At 49.7% G+C, this 26065-nt stretch overlaps 1 protein-coding gene across 1 annotated transcript in view; it reads left to right on the top strand.

The window, feature by feature from the left end:
- Window positions 1-1494: 1494 nt before the first annotated feature.
- Window positions 1495-26065, top strand: part of NGEF (neuronal guanine nucleotide exchange factor) — a 39914-nt gene continuing 15343 nt past the window's right edge. The window contains exons 1-3 of the mRNA XM_060015915.1: window positions 1495-1816; window positions 2531-2670; window positions 8201-8496. Coding sequence (XP_059871898.1) covers window positions 1710-1816; window positions 2531-2670; window positions 8201-8496 — 543 coding nt within the window. The 5' untranslated portion in view covers window positions 1495-1709. The remainder of the gene's footprint in view (window positions 1817-2530; window positions 2671-8200; window positions 8497-26065) is intronic.

Below are 26065 nucleotides of genomic sequence, written 5' to 3' on the forward strand. Positions count from 1 at the left end.
TTGGCTGCTGGTGGTGGTGGGGATGTGAGTGTTTAGCAGACATCCAGGTGAAGACTGCCAGTGAACAGATGAAAATGTAGGGCTCAAGAGAGGGCTGTCCGGAGATACGCAGAATGAGTCAAGAAAGGAGTGGCTTGGGTTGGAAAGACAGAAGACCTGACGGTTGTCACGCAAATATTATGAGGCCTTAAGGGCAAGAGGAGATCAGACCTGTCCGTTCTGGCCGCTCTAGGGGAACGAGGGCTAAGAGGCAGCTTTAGGAACTGGTTTGCGTCAACCTGAGCACCGATGGAATGCGTAGGACCGCCGGCGTCGCCAGCTGAAGTCTGGGAAAGGGAGTTCCCCTCTTGGCAAAAAGGCCCCTTTCTAAGCTGCTTTCTCTCCTTTTCCACTCCAACTCTCCCTTTACAATTGCCGCGCTCTAGACGACTGGCTAAGGAACGCATTAAAGCCAACCTACTAACTAGTAAGTGAACCCCTCGCAGCAGGAGTATTTGCATCGAAAAACGAGGAATTTGTTAATTTAAACAAATGCCCCGTGGGTAGACTGTGCAGGGGAAGGTGCCGAGAAGATTTTCAACTTTGGTCTGCACAACCCACCCCGCCAGGTACCCTCCGAAGAGCGGGAACTGGCTCTGGCCCGCAGAGACAGGCCGCCGTCCCGGCACCCGGCACCCGGCACCGCCCAGGGGAGCAGGGAGCGGAGGGGCTGCCCTCAGAGAAGGCCACCGGGCAGGGCTCCAGTTCTCTTACTGGACTTGGAGTCGGATTTTGGAGTTGTCCGTCTAGATTTCCAAGTCACACGGGACCACTCACACTCCCCTCGACTCCAGTTTCCCATTTTTGCTTGCTCTCTGTATCCGGAAGCGAGTTGAACTAGCTAACACAAAGGTGCAGATTCCGAACGTCATTGTGACCGGGCAGGGAAACCGGGTGGAGGCTTGGGGGCACTTTGTTTCTCCTCCACTCCCTCCCCTATACCCACCCCGTGCTGCTAGGGCCTCGGGGTAGCCGAGGTCAGCCAGACTCGTCCGGGAGAGGCTTCCGCGCTGGCCCCCTCTCCATAGTCAGGTCAGGAGCGGATATCCTCGAGGGTCCCTCGAGGCTGGGCCCGGAGCGACAGAGGCGGGGGTCTCCGGGCGGGTCCCTGTGAAGGACCTCATAGGATGCGCGGGGTGGGCAAGACGGAAGTTCGAGGGCGCGCCGGGCAGAGGGTCACCTCGCCCCTACCTTCCAAGTTCGCCCCGTGAGCTGGCGGGATGTGGCCAGACGGCGAGGAGGGGGCGGGAAGACGAAGGCGCAGCTCGCCGGCCCCCACCCATCCTGCCCTCCTCGTCTCCCCTGCCGGGGCAGAGCCGCGGCAGAGGAGGGAGGCGCGGACCTGGTCGGCGGTCCCGGGCAGCAGTCGGCGTCCGCGGGCCCTGGGTCGCGCCCAAGGCCAGGCTCCCCCGCCCGGCTGCCGCCGGGCCTCGCCCCCGCCGCGCGCGCCCCACCCGCCTCCCCCGTTGCCGTGGCAACCCCGGGAGCCTCCAGGCGCGCGCCGGGGCGCCTGCTGGAGCTCTTGGCAGCGGCGGCGGCAGCGGCAGCTCCGGCTCCAGCTAAGCGCGCTGCGACCCTGCTCCGGAGCCCGCTCGTCGCCCCCCGCCCGGCTCCGGGCCCCCAGCACGGTCCCCGACCCGGCCCCAGAGCCTGGCTGGCTGCCGGCCCCCATGGAGCTGCTGGCCGCAGCCTTCAGCGCCGCCTGCGCCGTGGACCACGACAGCTCCACCTCGGAGAGCGACGCGCGCGACTCAGCGGCGGGACACCTCCCTGGCAGGTGAGGGCGAGCGGCCGTCCCGACCCCTGCGCGCCACCACTGCGCGCCTGTGGCCCCAGCTTGCGTCCCTGGTCGGGGACGCCTACCCGAACTGCCTGTCCCGCGCCCCCCGCCCTGCGGACCCCGCAGCCCCTCACTCCTCCCGCGGCCCCCATCGTGCCCGCACGCCGCCTGAGGTCGGGGGATGCTCCCCAGCCGGACCGCCGACACCCCTGTCCCTGCCCCGGACCGCCTCTCGCGCCCTCTCTCGGGCGCCCTGGGCGCACGCGTCCCGTTCGGTGGCCCCTCTCCGCGCCGCGTGGCCCTGGGACTGGAGGATCGCTACCCAAAGGGGGCCAGGGGCCGTGTGACAGCGAGCGGCGCGGGGTGCGCAGCGAGCGCAGGGCCCCTGGCCGCTGGACCCGTCCGGGCGGCGGGGCGGCGCCGCGAAGCGGGCAGGACGCGCCAAGTTTCCGACGCCTGCCCGCGAGCTCCGAAAACATGAAGGTTTGGGTGGGCTGGTGTGGGAATGAATTACCCGGTCGCGCCCTGATGCGGTGACAAAAAGGGCCTGTGGGGCCTGCGTGGCAGGGAGCGGCGGCGGCCGCTCGGCCTGGACATCCTGGTCAGGGTCCATCTGGCCAGGGCCGCCTGTGCGGACGCCTCTCGCGAGCTGGCCGAGGTGTGTCGTTGCTTAAAAATAACCGGCTCCTGCCTCTCCTCTCTCTCTGGCAGCGAGTCGTCCTCCACCCTGGGAAATGAGGCCACACCCGAGGAGTGCCCGGCCCTCGACAGCCCCACCACGCTCACCGAGGCCCTGCAGATGATCCACCCCATTCCCTCCGACTCCTGGAGGAACCTCATCGAACAAATAGGTGGGTGTCCCCAGCGGCGACGGGGCGTCACTGGGGGAAACGTTGGTTCCTGGCGGACTCTGAGGGCTCCCCTGCTTGTGGGATGCCCTTGCATTTCCCCTGGACAGATGTTTCTGACAAGGAAGGTTACTGACATATTTGGTTCTAAATGGTTCCAGAGGCAAAACTGCCGCGTTTTAATAGTGGCTGTATAACTGGGCTTTAGCAAATGCATTTCTTTCCTGCTCTCTTGGAGAGGTGTGCTTGCCCAGCTCTTTCCTGGGGAGGGCTCTCTGTCCTCTTGTGTCTTCTGCCAGAAAGTCCAGGGGTTAGGTGCTTATGGGCCATGCAGGAGGGGACGCTCCATGCGTCCCCCCGCCATCCCCACCCGGGGGCCTGGGGAGGACCTGTAAAGGGAGGGGACCCTGCAGAGGGGACTTGTGGAGAGAGTCAGGCTGACTGGGGCAATTCAGAAAGGGGTGGCAGTGGTAGACTTGGCACAGGGGAAGGAAAGGTAAGTAGAGAGAAGCTGGGAGCCCCAGAGGCCCCTGGGTTAGGAAGGGAAGACTGGCTCCACCTGCCTGTCCAGAGCATGGCCAGAAGTGCAGGGCATAGCCCGCGTGTCCAGCTCCTGCACAGCTGCAGTTGAAGCTCTGTGAAAGCAGAAAGTGGATTGAGAAGGCATCCCCAAAACCCGAGCGCTCGCATTTAAGAGTCAAAGATTGCTGATGACATCAAACTAGCTCTCATCTTCATCACCAGAGGTGGCCACAAGTGGGTGACATGGGTTCTTCGGGAATGGTACGGCATAGAAATCTTTCTGTTCTTCAGGGTTGTCAGAGCAGAAGTTTATTCATTAAATTAAAATTTTGGCTTGAAAATTTTCTTTCCTAAATTCATCATTATTGTTCTCCATCCCAAACACTCAGACGGACATGAAGTGTCTCCAGTGGAAGTGGAGCTTCCATTGCCCCAGGAGACCCATGCTTAGGAGACTTTTTGGGCAGGTTCCCTTTCCCCTGGCTGGGGTTTATTCTGGACTGAACCCTGGGAGGAGCTGAGCCCTTGCAAAGCTGAGGGTGGAGCGCACACTGCATTCTGTTAAGCAGTGCTGACTCCAGGGGTATTGTTCCTAGTGGGCCCCCTGCGTGTGGGCTGGGTGGTGATGGTGGTGGCGGCTTTTCCCTTTGTTTGCTGGCGGAAATGGAGAGGGGCTGATCTGAGGACAAACACACCCGAAAATCCCTTTCTTCCACCTCTACCACATTGCCCTTTATGGCGAGGAGGGCCACCTCGGCCTTGGCATGTGCTGGAAGCCTCGAATTCCACCCTCTAGAAAGGGATCCTCTGGCTGAGATCAATGTCAGGACCAGGAAAGAAATCGAGGTGGGAGTGGGGAGATCCGTGCCTCCTCTCACGGAGAGAGAGGCTCCCTTCTGCAGTGTGGGCGTGTGGAGACCTCCTTCCTGGAGAGCCCGTGGCATAAGCTCAAAGCTGGGAGTCGGGAGCCCTGAGCTCTGGTGCCTGCTCATCCTGGCCCTCGGTTTCCTCATTTGGTAAACAGTAGAGACTGACATTCTGAGGCTTTTCTCCCACTATCTCCTGGTGTAATGGTGACTATGTGTTTCTGGCCCCTGGGCTGGACCCATGGTCGGTGCTCAACAGATGTGCTGAATGACAGCACAGGACCGAGGCTGCCTTCTTCTCACATCCTTCATCATAGACTCGAGGCTTATGCCAAGCAGGTTGCTACAGGAGGCCAGCTGCTTTTAGCTCACCGAATGAAGTGAATTCTTTGCCAGGTATCAGGAAAGGACAACGCGTTCCTAAAGACACAGTGGCATTAAGGGGGAAGGAAAGTGGGAAGGCTATATGGGCATCTTGTAGACCACTGTGTTGAATTTTGCAGTGGCTCCCACCCAGGCAAGAACAAAATGATGCCAGGACTATGCATGATGTGGTATACAGCTGTCATTGTAGTTGGTGGTGGCCCTGAAGATCATAGACCCTGAGACCCTGTGATTGTGTGTGTGTGTGTGTGCACACGTGTGTGTGTGTGCTGTGGTTGTCTCTGGCACCTAACAGCTGCTTGGTGCATAGAAGGTGCTCACTAAAAATAAATGAATTCTCTGCCCTTTAGAAGTTCTATCTGAAGGATTCAAAGAAAAAAATTATTCCCTTCAGAAGGTGAGATTTTGAAGGACTCCAGGAGCTTATCCTCCTTCTGCAGGGTAGCTCAGCCAACCAGATATAGATCATTTTAATTAGGAGAGATGGGAACTGAGCCTTCTAATTCTGCATGAGTATAATACCAGGTGCCAGCTTTTACAGGTAAAATCAATTTTGCTTACTGAATGTACAAAAGAGAAAATAGAAAAACATGATATATCAACAGTATATCTCTACTACAAAAATTTAATCAGATAACATAGCTCCTCAGGTAAGGTTAATAAAAATAAACAGGTGGGCTTTCCTGGTGGCGCAGTGGTTGAGAGTCCGCCTGCCGATGCAGGGGACGCGGGTTCGTGCCCCGGTCCGGGAAGATCCCACATTCCGCAGAGCGGCTGGGCCTGTGAGCCATGGCCGCTAAGCCTGCATGCCCGGAGCCCGTGCTCTGCAATGGGAGAGGCCACAGCAGTGAGAGGCCCGCGTACCACCAAAAAAAAAATAAACAAATAAACAGGTCATGAAAATGGTTACACAGTGTGTCAGATAACTCTTTGTAATCATAGTAACTCCAGGAAAATGCGTGTTTAAATTCATATTCTGAAGACTTCAGAAAGAAGTATGAAGTTTTAAGAAAATGCTAAGATTACTTGTATTGGGAGTCTTTGGCTGAGTGTAATAGAATATCCAGCACCGCCCCCCCCCCCAAAAAAATGACCTTAAAGAATGAAAGTATTCTATCTCAGTTGACTCCAGGAATGAGGTAGGAAATTCTGCATTTGGTTCATTAAGTCAAGCAACCACCTAGTTCCTTTCCCTCTACCATTCTCAGCATTTGGGCTTCATATCACAAGATGGCTGCCAGAGCTCCATGCATCACATCCTCAAGCAACCATGTATAAAAACCAAAAAAAAAAAAAAAAAGAGCAGTTTGTCTTCAGGTGTCTCCTGGGGAGGGACATCTTTTTGAGAAGCCCTTCGTAAAGATGTAAGATGTCCCCTTAGTCTCCTTGGCCAGGTCATGTCACATGCTCATGTCTAAACCCAGCAGTGGCAAGGGGAAGGGAACCATCATGGTAGGCTTTGATCAGTCAGCATTCATCCACTTCCCTGAGCACAGACTAGGTCAGCACCCAGACAAAAGCCCTCCCTGCCAGCTGGGAAGAAGGGCTGTGAGGGGATAGAGGAGAGGCAGCCACAGTGTCTGCCACAATGTGATTTCAGAAATATTACTTTCAACCCAACTACCCACAATGCTGATGTTTTTGTCTCATTTCAGCATATGTATCACATCATCATGTGAGATGTTGGAGATAGCATTTACCCATGATTTACCCATCATGCTGACCCATGGTACACATGATGTGCCGTGTAGCATGCATAAGCCATATTTTTGAACTTTCAAAAAGATGCCAAATTGGTTAGATATTTTTGAGAAGCTTGGAAACTGCATTTTTAAAGGTGTTCAACTCAACGAATATGTGAGTACCTACTCTGTGGGAGACACTGTGCTAAGCTTTGAAAAGTGAATCCAAGTCAACTCGTGGAATCCTGGTTTCTTTAAACCTCCGTGAAAACAGTATCGGAATCACAGGAGATTAATTGGTTTGATGTTGGCAATAGTAATCATATCTTATGCTCATGACTGAACCGGTTTATGTAGTGACTTTAAACCTCTGTCTTTATAGATCTTCAATCTGGGTTGCGTTTAGCATAGATTTAGATTTTCTTTTTCATTCCTTTGTCAGGTTAACTCCATGTTGTCATCTGCTGGATTGTAACGTAAAATCACAGGATCTTTTTTTTTTTTGAAGTAAATATTACACTTAGCCTAAAGCCTTTATAATCTAGCATTATGGAACGAAGGAAGCCAATTAATTTAATCCACAGGGTGATTTACTGAGTTCCTGTTATTTGTGAATATAATTTATCCAGCCATTTTTCAGAATTTTGAAGATCGTCTGCTTTTTTCCTTCCTTTTTTGTACTGTTTAGATATATTTAACAATTAAAGAAGGAATAATAGCTGATGTTTGTACCGCATTGCATGAGAAAGTGCTTTACAAGTGGTACACTTATCCCTGTTAGAACTTATCTGGGAAAGTCATCTTTGTTTTATAGATAGGTATATCAAGGGGCCCAACAGCTTTCCCAGGCTCCAGACCCGTCCAGCTGCCCACTGGTTCTCTCCACCTGCATTCCCTTCAGGTGCACCTGGATCTCACCACCACCCCATTCCCCAGTCAGAGCCTCCTCCCATATTCCTCATCTCCTTGAACAGGGCCACCGGACCCCCTTGCCAACTGGTCACCCAGATATCGTTCATGACCCAGCACCAGCCAATCGCCAGGACCTGTCTTCTACCTTATAACTGTCCCTGAATCATGCACATGGCCCCAGCCCTCCACCACCACTGCAGTTCAGGCCTCCATCATCACTCCCTTAGAGAACTGGCATGGCCTCTTTCTTCCCATCCACGGGCCTCCTAAGATGAAGACCAGAGCTGTTTGCCTGAGGGGCTTCCCTTTTACCCACAGGATAGACAGAACCCTTGGGGTGACCCTCCTCTCCTCCCAGCCTCATCGCCAGCAGGACCCCCCCTTCCTCTCCCCACCCAGCCCTGCTTCCCCTCTCCCTGGGCTGGGAGCCCCCTTGCCACTGAAGCTTTTCTGCTGCTCCTGTGTGGAGAGACCAACCCTCTGCCCTGCAGCCAGGACATCCAAAATGAATTTTTCCCTGTGGAGATGCTACGTTTTTGCTGATTCCTCTGTACCCCCAAATCTCCTTGGAGACTTAGACTGCATTTATTTCAGGTCAGGGAAGTAAGTCTGAAAGTGTGAAAGCAAAAAAGGAATGCTTCCCTTTTGAATCATAAGGTTGATGAAATATTGGCTTTTTCCTTCAAAATGAGAATTTACAGCTATTCCCATTTCACCAATGAATATACTTGAGTTTTAATATTGAAGCATTTAGGCTTTGAGAAGCATCCTGTTGGGATACTGAAACATAACTGGGACATTTCCACCGACTCTGCACACATTGGTTATTAACACGTCAAATTCGGGATTCTTGTTGTTTGCTAAGTACGTGTGTGAAAAGCATATATTTTTGTGACTAGATTTTGAATCTGTTCAGGGATTTCTTTATTCTTTGTTGGAAAAAAAAACAAACAAACTCATGTACGCTGATCCTTCCCAAGAAATGAAGACAGTGACAGTTTGTTCAGTGATAGAGCCTTTTCTGAGACCTGTGCGGTTCTGGCTTTCTTTGTAGTTTCACAGGCAGAGCATCAGCCCTTGATAGGAGTCCAAAGCTTTGACTTAGTGATTCCAAAAGATCTTCCTCTGAAATCTTTTTCATGTCAATACAATTCCATTTGATTTCAGGGCTCCTGTATCAGGAATACCGAGATAAATCAACTCTCCAGGAAATTGAAACCAGGAGGCAACAGGACGCAGAAATCCAAGACAATGCTGATGGGTCCCCGGCCAGTGTGGAGACCCCGGAGGAGGATGAAGGGGAAGAGGAGGAGCCTGCAAGCCCACCGGAGAGGAAGGCTGTGCCCCAGATATGCCTGCTCAGTAACCCGCACTCGAGATTCAACCTCTGGCAGGATCTCCCGGAGATTCGGAGCAGTGGGGTGCTGGACATCCTCCAGCCGGAGGAGATCAGGCTGCAGGAGGTAATGGGCTGCCGTAGGGTGGGAGCATCCGATCAGAACGTACAGGGGTTTTAACCAATGTGGGTGAGCCTTCTTCTGCGGGGTGAGACTCCCTGGCTGGTTCACCAGAGGAATTACTTGCAGGGTACATCCATCCAGAACATGCAGAAAAATTCACAGGGAACAAAAAGTACCCAGTTACCTTCTAGGATAGCTCAACGCCAGTACTTAGTGTTCTCCACATTGCTGTTGCGTCAGATAGTAAGATTGCGTTCTCTAAACCTTTAGTTGTTATCGTGGGAGCATTGCCATGGTACGTGTGAACGCTGATGCAGTAGGTGATGCTGAACTCACTGTGACGGTGAACTAACTAGTCATCTGTGCTTTACTTTTCACGCACAGTCTTATCCCACATCTTCATTTTGTAGTCGCTTGAAGCTTGGGTGGGGCTCTGAAAGAAAGCCCTTGGCCCCCTCCTGAAACGGTGTGGGAATCTGGGACTTGTGTCTCTCCCACTTCATCCGATGGTGCAGGTAGACTGCCCGTCAGTTAGGCTGAGGCAAGATCATGGAGTCACCTAATAGTTTGTTGCTAGAGAGGAGAAATGAAACATGAATGGCAATAGAAATGAGTAGCTAAGAAGTCTAGCTAAGTGTTCATTTTAGTTGAACCAAGATTGTTTGGGTATAGAGGGGAAATCTGTGGTACAGAGAGACAAGTTGGTCAATAGCAAGGGGAGAGACTGGGGGCGAGAAATGGTGACCCTGCAGGTGTGTGTCATCGTGAAAGTTAAAAGGTGGATGCAGAGGGAAAAAGTGAAGAGATGTTTTTTCTTTTAACTTGTTCAGTCCAATTCCATCCTCTCTATCCTCTCACGCTCCCTCTCGCCCTCAACCCCCACTCCCCTCCTCTCACGTGTTCCTTCAAGCCATACTTGAACTTGTTCCTATGCAGTCCTGACTCCAGATGTCCTGTCCTTCTTTAACTCTTGGTTCTCCTGCGCGAGATTCTATAGAAAGGCAAAACTGCAGATGGTGTGCACAGGTAATGACCAAGACTGAGACTCGTTCCCGACGAGGGTTATCTAACACTGACTCGGTTGGTACGATACCTTTGCTCTTCTAGAAGGCTTGATAGCACTCGACTTTTGAAGGGCCACCGAGGTTCACTGTGTCCTGCCCCGCAGACTCAGGAGGGATGGGTTTAACCTCTGACATCACATGTGACTTGCAAGTGGTGATTTGTAAAGGATGCCACAGTTTTTTTATGAAACTTCTGGTATCAGTAGTGTCTAGTCATCCTGATGGGGCTTATCCCAGCTTCTCACAAAGATAGTGGTGAGGGGAGGTAAAGAACCACGCACCCCACCAGAAGTGAAGATGCGTGGTCGGGGGGATCTCCAAGAGGCAGGTGGAACTGGACTGAGGAATGCCACTGAACGCAACCAGGTGGAAGGTGCCGGAAGCCACAGAGAAATCCCCCCACAGGTGGCTGTCCACCAGCCACTGACAGAGCCATCACCCCTAACTTTTTGCTTTTTTTTAATCATCCCTAACTCTTTTTCCTTCCAGTTTTATTAAGATATAACTGACACACAACACTGTATAAGTTTCAGGTGTACAGCATAATGACTTGGCTTCCATGCATCATGAAATGACTACAAGAAGTGTAGTGAACGTCCACCATCTTGTATAGATACAACATTAAAGAAATGGAGAATTTTTTTTTCCTTATGATGAGATCTCAGGATTTACTCTCTTCCATATGTAACATATATATACCAGCAATCTTAAATTATATTTATCGTGTTGTACATTACATCTTATAACTGGAAGTTTGTACCTTCTAACTGCCTTCATTTAATTCCCCCTCCCCCTTCCCCACCCCACTGCGCCCCACAGCCTGATCTCCTCTTCTGAGTTTGCTTTTCGTTTTTAAAGTATAATTGACCTACAACACTATGTTAGTTCCTGTCATACAACGTAGTGATTTGGTATTTCTGTACATTTCAAAATGGTCACCTAAACGTTTTGATTAAGTCTAGTTGCAGTATGCCACCATACAAAGGTATTGCATAGGTATTGACTGTATCCCCACACTGTACCTTTCATACCTGTGACTCATTTATTTTGCAACTGGAAATTTCTACCTCTTAAGACCCCTCACCTATTTCTTTCCTTCCCTCCCCTCCTCCCCTCTAGCAACCACCTATTTGTTTTCTGTATCTATTTCTGTTCTGTTTGTTCATTTTGTTTTTTAGATTCCACATATAAGTGAATCTTTTATACCTGCAAATATAATATTTGTCTTTCTCTGTCTGACTTTTTTCACTTAGCATAATACCCTTTAGGTCCATCCATGTTGTCTCAAATGGCAAGATTTTATTCTTTTTTATGAATGAGTAATATTCCATAGTATATATATACACCATATCTTCTTTATCCATTCATCTGTTGATGGGCACGTAAGTTGTTTCCATATCTTGGCTATTGTAAATAATGCTGCAGTGAACATAGAGGTGCAAATATCTTTTTTTTTTTTTTTTTTTTTTTTTGTGGTACGCGGGCCTCTCACTGTTGTGGCCTCTCCCATTGCGGAGCACAGGCTCCGGACGCGCAGGCTCAGCGGCCATGGCTCACGGGCCCAGCCGCTCCGTGGCATGTGGGATCTTCCCAGACCAGGGCACGAGCCCGTGTCCTCTGCGTCGGCAGGCGGACTCTCAACCACTGCGCCACCAGGGAAGCCCGCAAATATCTTTTGACTTAGTGTTTTCATTCTCTTCAGATAAATACCCAGGAGTGGAATTTCTGGATCATATGATACTTCTATTATTAATTTTTGAGGAATCTCTATACTGTTTTCCATATTGGCTGCACCAACTTACAATCCCACCAAGAGTGCATGAGGGTTCCCTTTTCTCCACGCCCTCACCAGCACTTATTGTTTGTTGTCTTTTTGATAGTAACCATTCTGACAGGTGAGAGGTGATATCTCATTGTGGCTTTGGTTTGCATTTCCCTGATGATTAGTGATGTTGAGCATCTTTTCATGTGTTGTTGGTCAGCTGTATGTCTTCTTTGGACAAATGTCTATTCAGATCCTCTGCCCATTTTTTAATCGAGTTCGTTTTTTGATATTGACTTGTATGAGTTCTTTGTATATTTTAGATATTAACCCCTTACCAGATACATCATTTGCACATATCTTCTCCCTTTCGGTAGGTGGCCTTTTCATGTTGTTGATAGCTTCCTTCTTTGTGCAAAAGCTTTTTAGTTTGATATAGTCCCATTTGTTTACTTTTGCTTTTGTTTCCCTCGTACTATCCCTAACTTTGACTTTCATATAAAAGGGATTATACAATGCTATTTCGCACTTGGGTTTTTTCACGCAATATTTCCACCATGGGGACTTTTTTTATAGTCCTCAAAATAAGGAGAAGTGTCTAGTTTCTGCAGGAATACTTGTTTATTTTTTTACCTTGATAATTAGAGAAATAAATAATTTGGAAAGCTTAGAGATAAACCCCAGTAGAACTTAAAACATGGTATAAACCTTCTCCAACAGCAAGCCAAAAGCAGAGAAAGCAGGGATCTTGTAATAAAAGGAAAGCAAACAGTAAAAAGCACAAAAAACAAATAGCATAAAATAAGGTGGCAGGGACTTCCGTGGTGGTCCAGTGGCTAAGACTCCAAGCTCTCAATGCCGGGGGCCCGGGTTTGATCCCTGGTCAGGGAACTAGATCCCAAATGCCACAACCAAGAGCCGGTGCAGCTAAATAAATAAATTAAATAAATAAATATTAAAAATAAAATAAGGTGGCAGAGTTCATAGCAAATGTATCTGTTATAACCACAAATGTAAATTGCTTAAATCCTCCACTGAAAGGCAGAAATTATCCAACTGATTAGAAAACTAAACCCATGATATTATCATACAGATTACAATTCAGGGCAAGAAAAGTTACCAAAGGGAACAATGAGTCATTTTGTATTGTTAAAGTTTATCACTTTATTTTTTAAAGTTTTAAAATTAAATAAGCTACTCATTAATACATTTTCATTATTTAAAAAAATGCAAACAGCGCACACGTTTGCAGGCCTTTTCTTGGCTCCTGGGTTCTCACTGGAGGACCAGCTGTGTTCACTTTCTCTCTCCTGGTAAATTACAGTCATAAAGCCTGGTGTGATTTTGGACTTTAGACGCTTGTGAAGACTCTTAAGTGCAAAATCCTTGCAGATCTTTATGATGTTTTCCCCCATATTTAACACTTGTTTATTCAAGAGCAGTTTGATTTTGCTTTTGGTTTTTAGCAACTTGCCTTTGACCTCTTAGAGCTTTCAGCTTACTTTTCATAAAAACAACTCTCTTTGCACTGAAAATTCTTTAGTTTTTATCAAGTATGGACGTAATTGCAGAGCAAGTACGACTGGCTCGCATAAGTTTAAGGACAAACACGGGGCTCACCGGTGGGGAGAGAAGGGTGCAGGTGGTAGGTGGCGGGCAGCCTGTGCCCGGCTCTCAGCAGGTCTTTGCAGGGCTTTGCGGGGAAGCAGTGCACGTGACCCCAGGCACGTGGGTCATGTGGAGCTGGGTTAGGAGAGCTTCTGTGTGCCTGCATCTTCACGCCCGTGGGAGACCAGAGCCGTAGGATAGATGCCCGGAAGTGGAATTGTAGGTGAAAAGTGAAGCGCGTTTTCAATGGTGGTGGATACCACCAGATCGCCATTCAAAAAGGCAGTTCAAATTTCACACTACGGCAGTGCGAGAGCACCGTTAGCAAACTTCTTGATTTTTGCTCTAATCTGTTGGATGAAAAATCATATCTTGTTTTAACCTGCCTGTCCTTGATGACATAAATTGAGCATCTTTTCTTATGCTTATTGGCTGTTTCCATTTCTTTTTCTATGAGTTGCCTGTTCTTATCCTTTGCCCATTTTTCTATGAGGTTATTTATGTTTGTCTTCTTGCTTGATAGCATTCTTCTTACATATTACGGATATGATTTGTTTATATGTTTCAAATGTTTTCTCCCACAGTAAAAACATAGGGAGGTGATGTAGCCCAGAATTTATGCCCACAGGCACAGGAGCCCAACCCCCTGGGTTTGAATCCCAGTTCTGCTACTTCTTAGCTGAGTGACTTTGGGCAAGTCACTTGACTTCTCTGTGCCTCTGCTTCCTTATCTGTAAAATTGAGCTCATACACAGGGTTGTGAAGATCAAATGAGTTAGTACAGATAAAGAGCTGGCAACAGGCTGACAGTCTTCAACAGAAAGTTGTATCTTTTTCCACCTAAAAATCTTTTCTCATTTTTATAGAAAATCTGTCAGTCTCTTTACTTATTTAAACCTGATCTTCTGGATGTTGTGTTGTACGATTAGGAAGGCCGTTCCCAAGAGGTGCACTTTGCAATGAAAAGATAACTATGATGAAGTATCTTGATACGGAAGCCAAGCAGAACAGTCTGTCAGAGACGTGAGCAGAAGCTGTGGCACACGCTGTACTGTTTCTGTAGGATGGGACATAACAGGGATATAAGGAATCTGAAAACAATGATGCGGTTGACTTAAAATCTTTTCACTGATCTTTGTACTCTCTAAAGCTGCACTGCCCACTTTGGTAGCCCCCTGCCACACGTGGCTCTCGAGTGCTTGACACGTGGCTAGTCCTAATTGAGGTGCACTGTGTGTGTAAAATACACACCAAATTTTGCAGATTTAGTACAAGGGAAAAGAAAGTAAACTATCTTATTAATAATTTTTATATTATACGTTGACATAAGATTCTGAATATATTGGATTAAATAAGATATATTAAAATTTCCCCATTTCTTTTTACCTTTCTTTAATGTGGTCACTAGAAAATTTAAAACTGTATGTGAGGGCTTCCCTGGTGGCGCAGTGGTTGAGGATCCGCCTGCCGATGCAGGGGACACAGGTTCGTGCCCCGGTCCGGGAAGATCCCACATGCTGCGGAGCGGCTGGGCCCGTGAGCCATGGCCGCTGAGCCTGCGCGTCCGGAGCCTGTGCTCCGCAGCGGGAGAGGCCACAGCAGTGAGAGGCCCGCGTACCGCAAAAAAAAAAAAAAGATAACAGGAAAACCTCCAAGCACTTGGAAATCAAGCAGCACATTTCTGTGGAATCCCTGAGTCAAAGAGAAAGTCTCCAGGGAAGTTGGAAATAAACTGCCCCTCTTCATGGATGATATGACTGTGCACATAGATAATCTCAAGGAATCTACAAAAATTCTTAGAACTAATAATAATAATAATAATACACACTGGCTAAAAATAACTTCAAGTACAATACCAAGTGCTGGTGTGGATGTGGAGTAACTGGAGCTCCCATGCGTTGCGGGTGGGATTACGAAACGGCACAGCTGCTCTGGAGAACTGCTGGCAGTTTCTCATAAAGTGAAACGTACACTTACCTGCAGCCCAGCAAGCCCAGTCCTGGGTACTTACCTAGAGCAGTGTCTCCACAGCACCACTGCTGACATTTGGGCTGGATCATCCTTTGTTGGGGGATGCTCTCCTGTGCATTATAGGTTTAGCAGCATCCTTGGCCTCTGCTACCAGATGCCTGTAGCACCCCTACTCCCAGTCGTGACAACCAAAAATGTCTCTAGACCTCGCTGAATATCACCCAGGTAGCAAAAATAGTTCGTGGTTGAGAACCACTGCCCCAAGGAAACAAAAACCTAGGTTCCCACAGAAGCCTGTACATGAATGTTTATAGTAGGTCTGTTCATAATTGCCCAAAACTGGTAACAACCCAAATGTCCTTTAACAGATAGATAGATAAACAAACTCTGGAACATTTGTACAATGGCACACTACTCAGTAAGAAAAAGAAATGAACTATTGATTCACACAACTCAGATGAATCTCAGAGGCATTCTGCTGAGTGAAAGAGGTCAGAAAGGTTACACAGTACGTGATTCCATTTATATGACATTCTGAACATGACAAAGCTATAGGGACAGAGAACAGATCAGTGGTTGCCAGGGGTGAGGGGTAGGGGTAGGCTGTGACTAGAGTGGGAAAGCACAAGGGGTGTTTTGGAGTGATGGAACTGTTGTGTGTCTTGGTTATAGTGCTGGTTGCAAGAATCTATACATGGGTCAAAATTCATAGAACTGTAGAGCTCCCAAAAGTCAATTTTACTGTACATTCATTTAAAAACTAAAGCATTGTAAAAAGAGTTAGATGTCTTCATTTTGTTAAGTACTCTCCTGGCCTCTCCCCCAAAATAAAACATAGAGCTGCCTCACTCTGAATTAAGGCAAAAATTTACACAAAACATAAGTAAATCAAATCTGGAGATACACTAAAAGAATAACATTGAGCACAGAAATTACTGCAAAGATGGTATAATGTTTGAAACCAAAATTTATCATATTAATAGGCCAGAGGAGAAAAATACCCTGATCTTCAAAGAGGTTCAAAAGGGGAGTAGAACATCAATTTCTAAACAAAGCTCAGAAGGATACTCTCTGAAATTTACAAAGAGTATCTCAGATCTATAACCAGCATCCTACTTAATCAAGAATCTTTGGTGACAGTAAAGGTGAGAGGATAGTGCTTGGTGACTCTGCGGTTGCTCTGGAAGTCGTGGCCAGGGCAGAACAATGAGGAAAGGAACAAGAGACAAACCCATAAAGAAGGAAGGTCAAAACCACCCTTATCTGCCAGTGACAGCTGCCTACTTAAAAATCCTGAGGGGAGTAAAAAATACTGGATCTCATAAGGCAGAGCAGGGAGGTGGTGGATTATAAAATAAACCTGCAAAAATTAGTTTTTTTTGTATACATCAACAAAACCCAGGTTTCCATCAGTTAGAAAGCTCTATGGGTAAGAAAAAGGTAAGCACCCTAAAGAAAAATGAGCAAAACAATCTCATAGAAAAAGTGACTGGTGATTAAATGAAAAAAGGACAGAAATCAAACTCACTGGTAATGAAAGAGGTACAAATTAAAGCAACATTGAGGCACCGGCATTTCAAAATGGCAGACTCTTAAATATAAATATATTTAAAACCTAGCGTTGGGGGGATTTTTAAATGACTTCTCTTGAACACAGCTGATGGAAAGAGCATAGCAATGCTTGTATTAACCCCCTTACAAGAATATGTTTATTTACCGACTAGTGTTTCTGTTTCTAGAAATTTAGCTTGAAAAATAATCAGACGTGTACACGAATACTTAGTAGGCTGTCCATTCAAGCAAAAAGTAGGGGAAGAATGGAGGAAGAGCCCTAAATGCCCAATGATAGGGAATTATTTATTTAGTAAGACAATGTACAACTATACAAAGACACAAACGTTAAAAAGCGTGTTTTCAAAGAATGAAATGAAATGTTTTTCATTTCAAAGAATGAAAGAATAACATATTGTTTTTAAAATGCAGGATAGAACATTACACGTATAGAACAGTGGGCATAGAAACTAAAGATATTTAATAAATTATATTTTTGTCGTTTCCAGTGGATGAGATCAAGATATGTAAGTAAGTTAGGATGACCTAAGAATAACCGCGATCACAGGCAGTAGTGAACAGCACAGGGCACACGGGCTTCAATGCATCTCTCTCTGAGTCTTTATAGACTGACTTTTCACATTTATTTTAAAGAGCTTAATGTGAGTTTCTGTTTTCTATTTTGTTCATAACTGGCAATGAACACAACACTGAGAACTTCAGACTTTATGTTCCAAATCAGTGACTTCTGCATCAGATCATCTTTTCATTTATCAGAGCAAGTCGGGCAGCTTGTACTGGCAGCTCAATCTGTTGTTGGAACACCTCTTTCTTTAGCTACAAAAGCAGCAGGTCCTAATGAACTACCTTTCACACAAGGAAAAGACCCCCAAATGATGGCCTTTTGGTGGGCCTGAGTCTTAATCAGTCACTGAAGAATCAGGATTTAAGAATAAAATTGTGGGGCTTCCCTGGTGGCGCAGTGGTTGAGAGTCCGCCTGCCAGTGCAGGGGACACGGGTTCGTGACCCGGTTCGGGAAGCTCCCACATGCCGTGGAGCAGCTGGGCCCATGAACCATGGCCTCTGAGCCTGTGCTCCGCAACGGGAGAGGCCACAACAGAGAGGCTCGCGTACCGCAAAAAAAAAAAAAAAAGAATAAAATTGTATGTTTTCCACCTCCTTTTTAAAGTAAAAATTAGACAGCTGAAATTGGAAAGCGTTGTCTTAGATGTTGTGTAGGATTTTCTTGGTTTACTTTTTGTTTTTTAACTTTTTCTGAAGCGCTTGGTTCCCTCCTATTTGGAATGGTTTCTCAATTACTGTTTCAGGACACAATGGTTTGAGAAAATAAGTAGACAGATATTCAAATTACAAAGTTAGGAAGGGGGCAGCTGGGGAAGGGTCAGGCGTTCAAATGGGGGAGGTGGGGACAGTCACTGCGACAAACCGACAAACCATGAGGCAGCGCTTGACTCTCGCCACAGCTGACACCGTGAGAAACGAAGGGGAAGCTGGAGGTGCTGACCCAGCACCGTCCCTGGAGCAGTCGCTCCTGCCGCTGGCCTGGGTGGTGTCCCCAGATCAGATAAAGACGGACTCCACATGGTCCCCGATCTTGGGGGGCTGGCTGTGCACAGTTCGAAAAATGAGCCGGGAATGATATTTTGAGCATCTCCATGGAAACAGGGCTACATGTAACTCCCGAGGGGCGGTCCACCCAGGCTGGCACTTGAGGTGGCACCGCCCCTACGTGCCCGAACTAGACTTCCAGCCTCGTCCCCCTGGGAACGAGGAGGGAGTGACTTCCCAGGGAGCTAGCAAGTTTGGTTATAACTCACAGTCTGAGTGTGCTCAGCCTCTGAAATCAGAGTTGTATTTTTGTTGTTTTTCAACTTGTTTTCACAACTTAGAACTGAAATATACTTATATTTTTTTTCCAAAAGAAAGCAGTCCATTTTAGAAGGAAATTACTTACGGTTTTTAACATGATATACTTCTATCAGAAAATTGAATCGTGATTATTTTATTTACCAACCTTCATTGAATCATATATTTCTCTCTGTAGGATAAACCCTAACAATTCAGCAAATTAATCCCAAATTCAGAGGGGGCAGGGATCTTTGCCCCATGCTTTAAGGTGGACAGGAACCGTCACCCAAAATATCAGATAGCCCCTCTTCTATTTGATTTAGAAAGCAAGCACCTATACCTACTTTAGCAAAGTGACAGTGTTACCATTTATCATTTTTAAAGTAAATCTTTTGGATAAATAATTTATGCACCTGATATAAACTTGAAACAGAGCAAACAGAATTACAGCGAAAATATTTCCCCCCACCAACCCCTGGCCCTGAGGGCCAGTGTGTGTGTGCTTGTGCGTGCGTGTTTGTGTGTGTTACACAAGTGGTAAACTCTATGTACACTGCCGTGTGCCTTGCTTTTTTTTCTTTTACTTAGCAAAATGTTTTGACAGTATTTCCAGATCAGCCCAAACAGAGTTCCCCGTTCTTGTTTTTCTTTTCTTTTCCTACTTTTTTTTTTTTCTAGCTTTATGGACCTCCATCGTTTATGATGTTCCATAATTTATTTAACCAGTCTCCTGTTAATGGACTGCAACTAGAAATGTTGTGTATCAAGGATGTTCATTGCAGCATTATTTATAGTAATAAAAGACAGATCTGTGCAGTGGAATACTATGGGAATTGCTAAGTGGAACTGTCGGGTTAAAGATTACATACTTTTTAAATTTTGAGAAGATATTGCCAAGTTGTCTTCACACTTCAGCCGTATGAGAGGGTGCTGGTTCCCTGTCACCAATGTGGTACAGCATCCGACGAGTTTATCTGGACCCGTGTGAAAGATCATAAATGATGCTGCGTTGTGGTTTTGCTTTGCATTTCTCCTGTTGTGAATGCGGCTGGGCATCTTTTCAAGCATGTGTCTTTTAAACTTTATGTCTACTTTAGTGTGTACTTTTTTGTAAGTTATCTCATTAACCAGGTCATCTTGAGAAAACGTAACAATTGGCTTGTGGTGTGTGCGAGCTTGGCCAAGGCTTGGGTTTGGGCAGCTGGTGGTGTGGAGGCACATTGGACCCCCAGGGCCTGCATGCCAGCTCGCATTTAATGTGTGACCCCTAGTTTCACAGCAGCCCCGGGACTAGCTGTCATCACGCTGGGTGACGCTGAGGCCTCGTGGCCCCCGTGGAGGCCCCTGGTCTTGGCACTTCTTGCATTTCCCGCACTGACTAGAGACCACGCTGCAGCAGAGCCTGGGCTCTGGAATCTGACTCCATTGTAATTATTCGAGGATGAGAGAGAGGCTCTAGGGGCTGCTTCTTAACTAAAAGCCTTTTCAGAGTCACTTCTGTCCACTCTAATGCCTCTGGGGTATGAATTACGCTTCTAGCCGCAGAAGTGAGGAAAGCTTTGTTAATGGACAGTAGGATCACGTGGGAAGCAAGGTCTGGCAGAGCGAGGATGCAGGTCCACCCAGGGTGGCTGCTGCTGGCAGCCCAAGGGCTCAAGGCCCAAAGCAGAGAGCAGACGCAGCCTCTGACGGAGGACACCGCTCCCCGGCTCCAGCTGACACCCCCAGAGGAGCGGGGAGGCAGCTCGCCTCAGCGGCTGGGGCAGCCTCAGGCCCTCAGGGGCCGCGGGTTTGCCTTTGGGGTCTGTGGTCTACACAGGGGCTGAGCGTCTCAAGCACAGGGCTCAGCCTGCAGCCAACCAAAGTGGTCCTAACTCCCACCAGCACAAGGGCACAGAGCCTGGACTGTGACATCCCATGGCCTCTAAGGCAGCCTGAGCCCGAGGAGGGACCCCCCCCCCCAAACCCCTTGGCATTCTGACCCAGCTTTCTGTCCATCTCCTCCCACCCTCCAGGCACTAACAGCGAAGTCCGGCAGCGGGCAGGTGCCCTAACGCTTAGCACTCAGGGTGATAAGTGCGAAAGAAAGGTACCCGGGGAGGCTTTGGGGCTGGGGGCCCCCAGCCCTGGCACCAGGGGTCCTCAGACTCTGCCATGCCTCAGAACGACCTGGGGATCTTGTTAAAGGACGAGTTATGCTGGGCGCTGGGGAGGTTCCTGGGAATCTGCATTTTCGCAAACACCTGTGGTCGCAGGACCAGGCTGAGAAATACTGGGGTTTTTTTTTTCCTTTTTGCCTGGCTAAGTCTTATTGGCTCTTTGACTCTGACAGCCCCTTCCAGAAGCCTCCTCTGGCTGCCTGCCTCCCCATCTCCCCCTGCCATGGCAAAGCCCCCTCCCACTCCACTGTGGGCATCACTGCAGAGCTGTCATTGGCTGTGCCCAAGCCGCCTCCTCCCTGGTGGCTCTGGGCACATGTCTGTGGAATGAGTGAGATGGGGAGGGCAGGACAGCATCACGGACCCCAGCCCCCTAGCAGCTGCGGTCTCCTGAGCCGGCGACCTCCCAGGGGCAGGGAGCAGCTCTTGGTCATCTCGGGAATCCCCAGTGCCCGCAGCCCCCAGCCCCCAGCTCTTGGGAGGTGCTCAGTAAACATTTGGAGTTTCCTGGTTGCTGCACCCAGGCCAGGCCTTTCAGGAAGCCACCTGGTAAAGGAGATGGGGCATCGGACATTTAGGCCAGCAGGAGCTAGGAAAGGAGGACGAACGACGGGCACAGCCAACAGTGTCCTTGTAAAGAGACACAGACGGCCCCGAGGAGGACGGGTCTGGGAGCCGAGCCTTTGGGTGGAAGTTGTGAGTCGTGGGCACGACTCATCGACCCGACGCCAGGCCTGGTTCGCATTTGAGCACTGGGTTAGGTTTTCGCTTAACAAACTTATTATCAAGCACCATGTAAAGCTAAAAAGATGATCAAGAACCTGGAAAGAACCTGGGGTGGGAAGGAAGTGGCTTCTGCATAAATAACAGCAGACTGAGACCGACCTGCAAGGAGAGGGGCTGCCAGCCTGGCGCCACCGCAGGCCTGCAGACTCACGGGAAAGCCTGGGCATTTCTGTGGAAGGGCGTCTCTAGCAGGGCGGTCAAGACACAGAGCCCTGAGGTCAAAAGGATGGGGTGCGAACCGTGCTTTTGCCACTCACTCGCTGTGTGGCCCCGGCACTCTCATCCGCACGGTGGGGACGGTTGGGCGACCTCCAGGATTGCAGTGAGGACGGAGGGAGGTGACGCGTTGGAAGTACTCAGCATCACACCAGGCACGGGTTAGGAGCTGGACAAATGGCAGCTGTCACTATTACTTGCCCGCTGGTGCCATTTATCTCCGATAACCCTGCGTAGACAAGAGAGAGAACAGGGACATTTACGGCCACTGTTTACCAATGAAGTGTCCCACCCATCAGTGTGTCTCAGACAGGAAGGTACTGACTAAGAGAGAAATGGAGCCAAGAGTTTCCTCGATTTGGAGAGAGAGTGGTGCCCAAGCTGGCAAAGGGGCATCGGGGAGTGCTCAGCAGATCTTGCAAAACAGCCTTTTTCTCCCCAGTGTGATTTTCTGGAAGCAGTACATGCTGTTTCACAGAATCTTGATGAACAGTCATCATTCTGGTCCCCTCCCCAGTCACCTGGGCGCCTACTGCAGAGAACGTCTCCTTTCTCTGGACTCTGGTCCCAGGCCTCTTTTACAGCAGTTTGGAATAATGTCTAACGTTGCCTTGTTCCTTGAGGGATGTGTGTCCTGTGTCAGGAGGGGCCCCCCGCCCTCACCCTCCAGTCCCATGATCTGGGCTGCCATAACAGAATACCTCAGACTGGGTGGCTAACCCACAGACATTTATTCTCATAGTTCTGGGGGCTGGAAGTCCAAGATCAAGGTGCTGGCAGGGTTGGTTTCTGGTGAGGCCTCCCTCCTTGGTTTGCAGGTGGCCACCTTCTCACTGTGTCCTCACATGGTCTTTCCTCTGTATATGTGCATCCCTTACACAGAGGTGTGAGGTGTCTGTCCCTCTTCTTAAGTTCACCAGTCATATTGGATTAGGGGCTCACCCTTATGAGCGCATTAACTGTAAGTACCTCTTCAAAGGCCCCGTCTCCAAATGCAGTCACATTGGGGGTTAGGACTTCAACATGTGAATTTTGGGGGACACAATTCAGTCCGTAACAGGTGGGAAAACGCAGGCTACCTGAGAAGATCCTTTCTGTACATCTGCTCAGACAAGAGCTTAGTCCCGGCCACTGCCGACAGTCTGTCCTGGAAGGAACCTGGGATGCAGGAAGAGGTGAAGGTGCCTCCTGGGACCCTTAGGGGTAAGGGGATGCTTTTGCTTCCCGGCTCTGCCAGTGACACACCAGACAACAACAGTAGTGAAGGGAGGTGGTGGGTAGCGTCTGTCCTCGGTCAGCCCGCTTTTGTCTCTGACCCCTGGTGACTCAGGCCACACCACAGCATCATAATAAAGGTTATGGCATCAAAGACCACTGTGAAGCCTTGACACCAAGGCCAGGAAGCCGAAACCAATCCAAATCGGAATAGAATGACCACATACGGGGTCCACAGAGAATCTGAATTTTAAGGTGGAGACGGTGCAGGTAAAGAAGGCAAAGGACTGTTCAGCCTTGAGCGTCACTGATGCTGTAGGAAGGAAGGACCCGCATACCAATGGGGACATCAGGGTGGAGCGTGGAGGCCGATGATGTGAGCTGCCTGCCCGGACCGTGAGGACCCGCGTCAGAAAATGAGATACCACAGGCTGAACTGTCTTAGATCACAGGAAATTGTGGGTCCGTAAACTGAGTTCTTAACGGACAGCGCTCTCTGTGGGGCTGTTTTTTTCACTTTTTCGATCAGAAGCAGCCTTTGCTTGGTGTCCTGGCTTCCTCTTTCATCCCCTTGCTGATGGGTCAGGGGTCTCCCCTGTTTCTTCAAATGCACTGCTTGACTAGGGTGGTCCAGGTGGGCCTGACCCAGGGCTGCTCCAGTCCCAAGGCTGCTGAGGGCCCTGAACCCAAACAGCACCGAGGCCTGGGCTGCCTCGGGAGAGGGCTCCTGGTTCTGTGCATCTGTGGGGCGTCTTCTGTTCCGTGGGGTGCAGGGCTGGCCTGGGGTCTGCAGGCTCGGAAGTTTCTGGACTCCCCTGGGGAAGGGGAGATGCTCACCGACCGAAGCTGAACCCTCTCAGCTCATGAGACTGTGGCGATGGTCTCAGCTGGAACTCCGGTGATTTCTCTGATACATTGTTTCCTTTTTTTGGAGAAAAGTCTAAGTTTACTGAGAAAAATCTAATCCATTTCTTCCAAAGCCTGTGGGGAGACAGGCATGGCTTCTCATCCACAGGCCGGCGGGGGAAGCGGCAAGAGCACGTGCGGAGCCCAGGAGCGTCGAGCAGCCCCGGGACTCCGGAACGCAAGGCTGTGTGGTTCTGGCCCACACGGCGGCCAGCAGGGTGGACTTAAGACTGTGCGCAGAAGCCTGCTCTGCCCCCACGTGACTCCTCTACTGGTCTGGCCGCCAGGCCCATCCCCCAGCTCCCTCTCCACCACCCGTCTCCCACCTCCACCTGGTGTCCACACCCCTGCTCTGAACGGGTCATACTTTGGCACTCACACCCAGTGGCACCTCCTGGTACAGGCCCTCCTTGACCCCTCTGGCTGGAGCTCCATCCGTGAAGCACTTGAGGTCCTGTGAAGACGACACACGGATGTCGGATGGATTACGGCCCTGGACATCTGCCAGGTGCTTTGAGACAGGCCGGCCCCAGCTGGGCCTTTCCTCTGGGGACTGTGGTCCTTATTCTGCACACGTGGGAACTGAGGCTTAGTGGGATGAAGCAATTCTCTGGCTAACTCCAAGGCCGAAGGCTTGACAGCTCTGCTCCTCAGCGGCCTGTGGTGGACACCAGGCCCAGCACGGCCCTCACTGGCTGCAAAACCACCCGGACTGGCCCCTCAAAGAAAGGTCCAGAGCTGCCCGGCTCTTACCCTTGGCAAAGAACCCAGGAGGGAGTTGGGCTTAGTAGTGGCGGGGTTGTGAAAAACCCAGGAAGCGTAACATGACTGTTGGCGGATACCAAGTGGAATAATCCAGCACTAAGCACCGATGGGAGACCAAGCTGTGATTCAGAAACTTCGGGTCAGTCCAGCCGAGCTCCCGAGGATGATGGTCCTGTGTGAGCCCTGCACCCCGACGGCGGGCAGCGCGGGGCCTCCGCCAGCCCGGCCGCAGAGCAGCGGCTGCTTTCGCCAAGGAGGGATTCTCTGCAGTAAGTAACTCACACACACACACACTGACATATACGCAGTCACGCACTCACGCACACACAGTCACACACCTATATACACACTCTCACGTGCTCACACACACCTCTTCCCGTCTGCTCGTAGCATCCCTCACACCCAGCGGGATGCACTTTACTCCTGTCTGCTCTGCCCTCACTGCCCTGGGACGGAAGCAGGGAGTTTGCCGTGTTCACGGAGGAGGAGTCCCGGGTGCCCGGACCAGTGCTCGTCAGCGTTTGCGGACGAATGAATGAACGAATGAATGAACGAGTGAGCAGGGCCTGGACCTTGTCGGCTCCACACACCGTGCAAAAGCTTGAATGACTGAGGGTAAAAATAATATTGATGAGGAAAGGACGACCATATTGATGTGGCAAATAGTTTGGCATATAAAATAAAGACAAACACCCTGGAAAACAAAAATCCACGGGTGACTAGTTGCCTATAAACGGAGAAAGAGGGGGTGAGGTTGTGGCAGATGGGCGCAGCCGGGATCAAGGAGCAGTGATTCAGGCCCAACGCCCGCTGCGTGTCAGCGGCTGAGAGGCCCGCCTGGCACTGCCCGGCGGCCCCCGACCCCTCATCCTCCCGGGGGTCAGGATGGTGATGCTCTCAGGGGTCTGGGCACCTTTCCCACGTGTGATCCCACAGCTGTGCGTCCAGGCGTCGCTCGGGGAGACGTTTGTCTGCGGGGCTGCGTCCTGGGCACGGTGGTGTTTTCCTCTCTCGGTGTCTGCAACACTCATCTGTCTCGGTTTGGGCTGTTTTGTTTTGCTTCTTTTAGTTACATTTGCTTAGAACTTGCAAGCTGTAACGGCCTGACGTTGTCTTAAGAAACTTAAATTTAGCAGCAGGAAAGTGATTTTTGTTGTCAGCATCTGTAACAGAGATGATTCCGGGAACTTCCTGCCCAGCGCGGTCTCAGCCTTGCCCGGCAGGGCTTGGCTGGACGTTGGCAGAACAGAGGGTGGGGCCTTCCGTGCCAAGGCCTCAGCTCTGGCGTGAGTGAGGCCAGCGGGATGTGCTTTGTGTGTTTCGTATCTTTAAGCGGACCAAGCATCTGTGACTCGGGGACAGTTACAGAGAGGCCGCCAGCTCGTTTCAGTGCCTCCTCTCACTGTCTTGAGCGAGGCACAGACGCTAGGGGACCGGTGGGCTCTCCTCTGATGGTGGCCCACGGTCTGTCATTTGTGGGCCACCCTGGAGTGAGCTCCCAACTTACAAATATGTCGCTCATTTTAAAGTGCTCTGCCAGGTTGGCTGTGGGTCCGAGCTTTGCAGGGAAGCAGCGGGCCAGGCCTCCTGCAGACGCCATTGAATCCCCGCTCTGCCTGCTCCTAAGTCAGCAGGGGTGGGTACTGGTGGGCAGAGCCCAGAACTTGGAAGAACCTTGGGTTGAATCTTCCACACCCTC

The sequence above is a fragment of the Delphinus delphis genome, chromosome 7, assembly GCF_949987515.2.
Source record: "Delphinus delphis chromosome 7, mDelDel1.2, whole genome shotgun sequence".
In the NCBI taxonomy this organism is placed as follows: domain Eukaryota; kingdom Metazoa; phylum Chordata; class Mammalia; order Artiodactyla; family Delphinidae; genus Delphinus; species Delphinus delphis.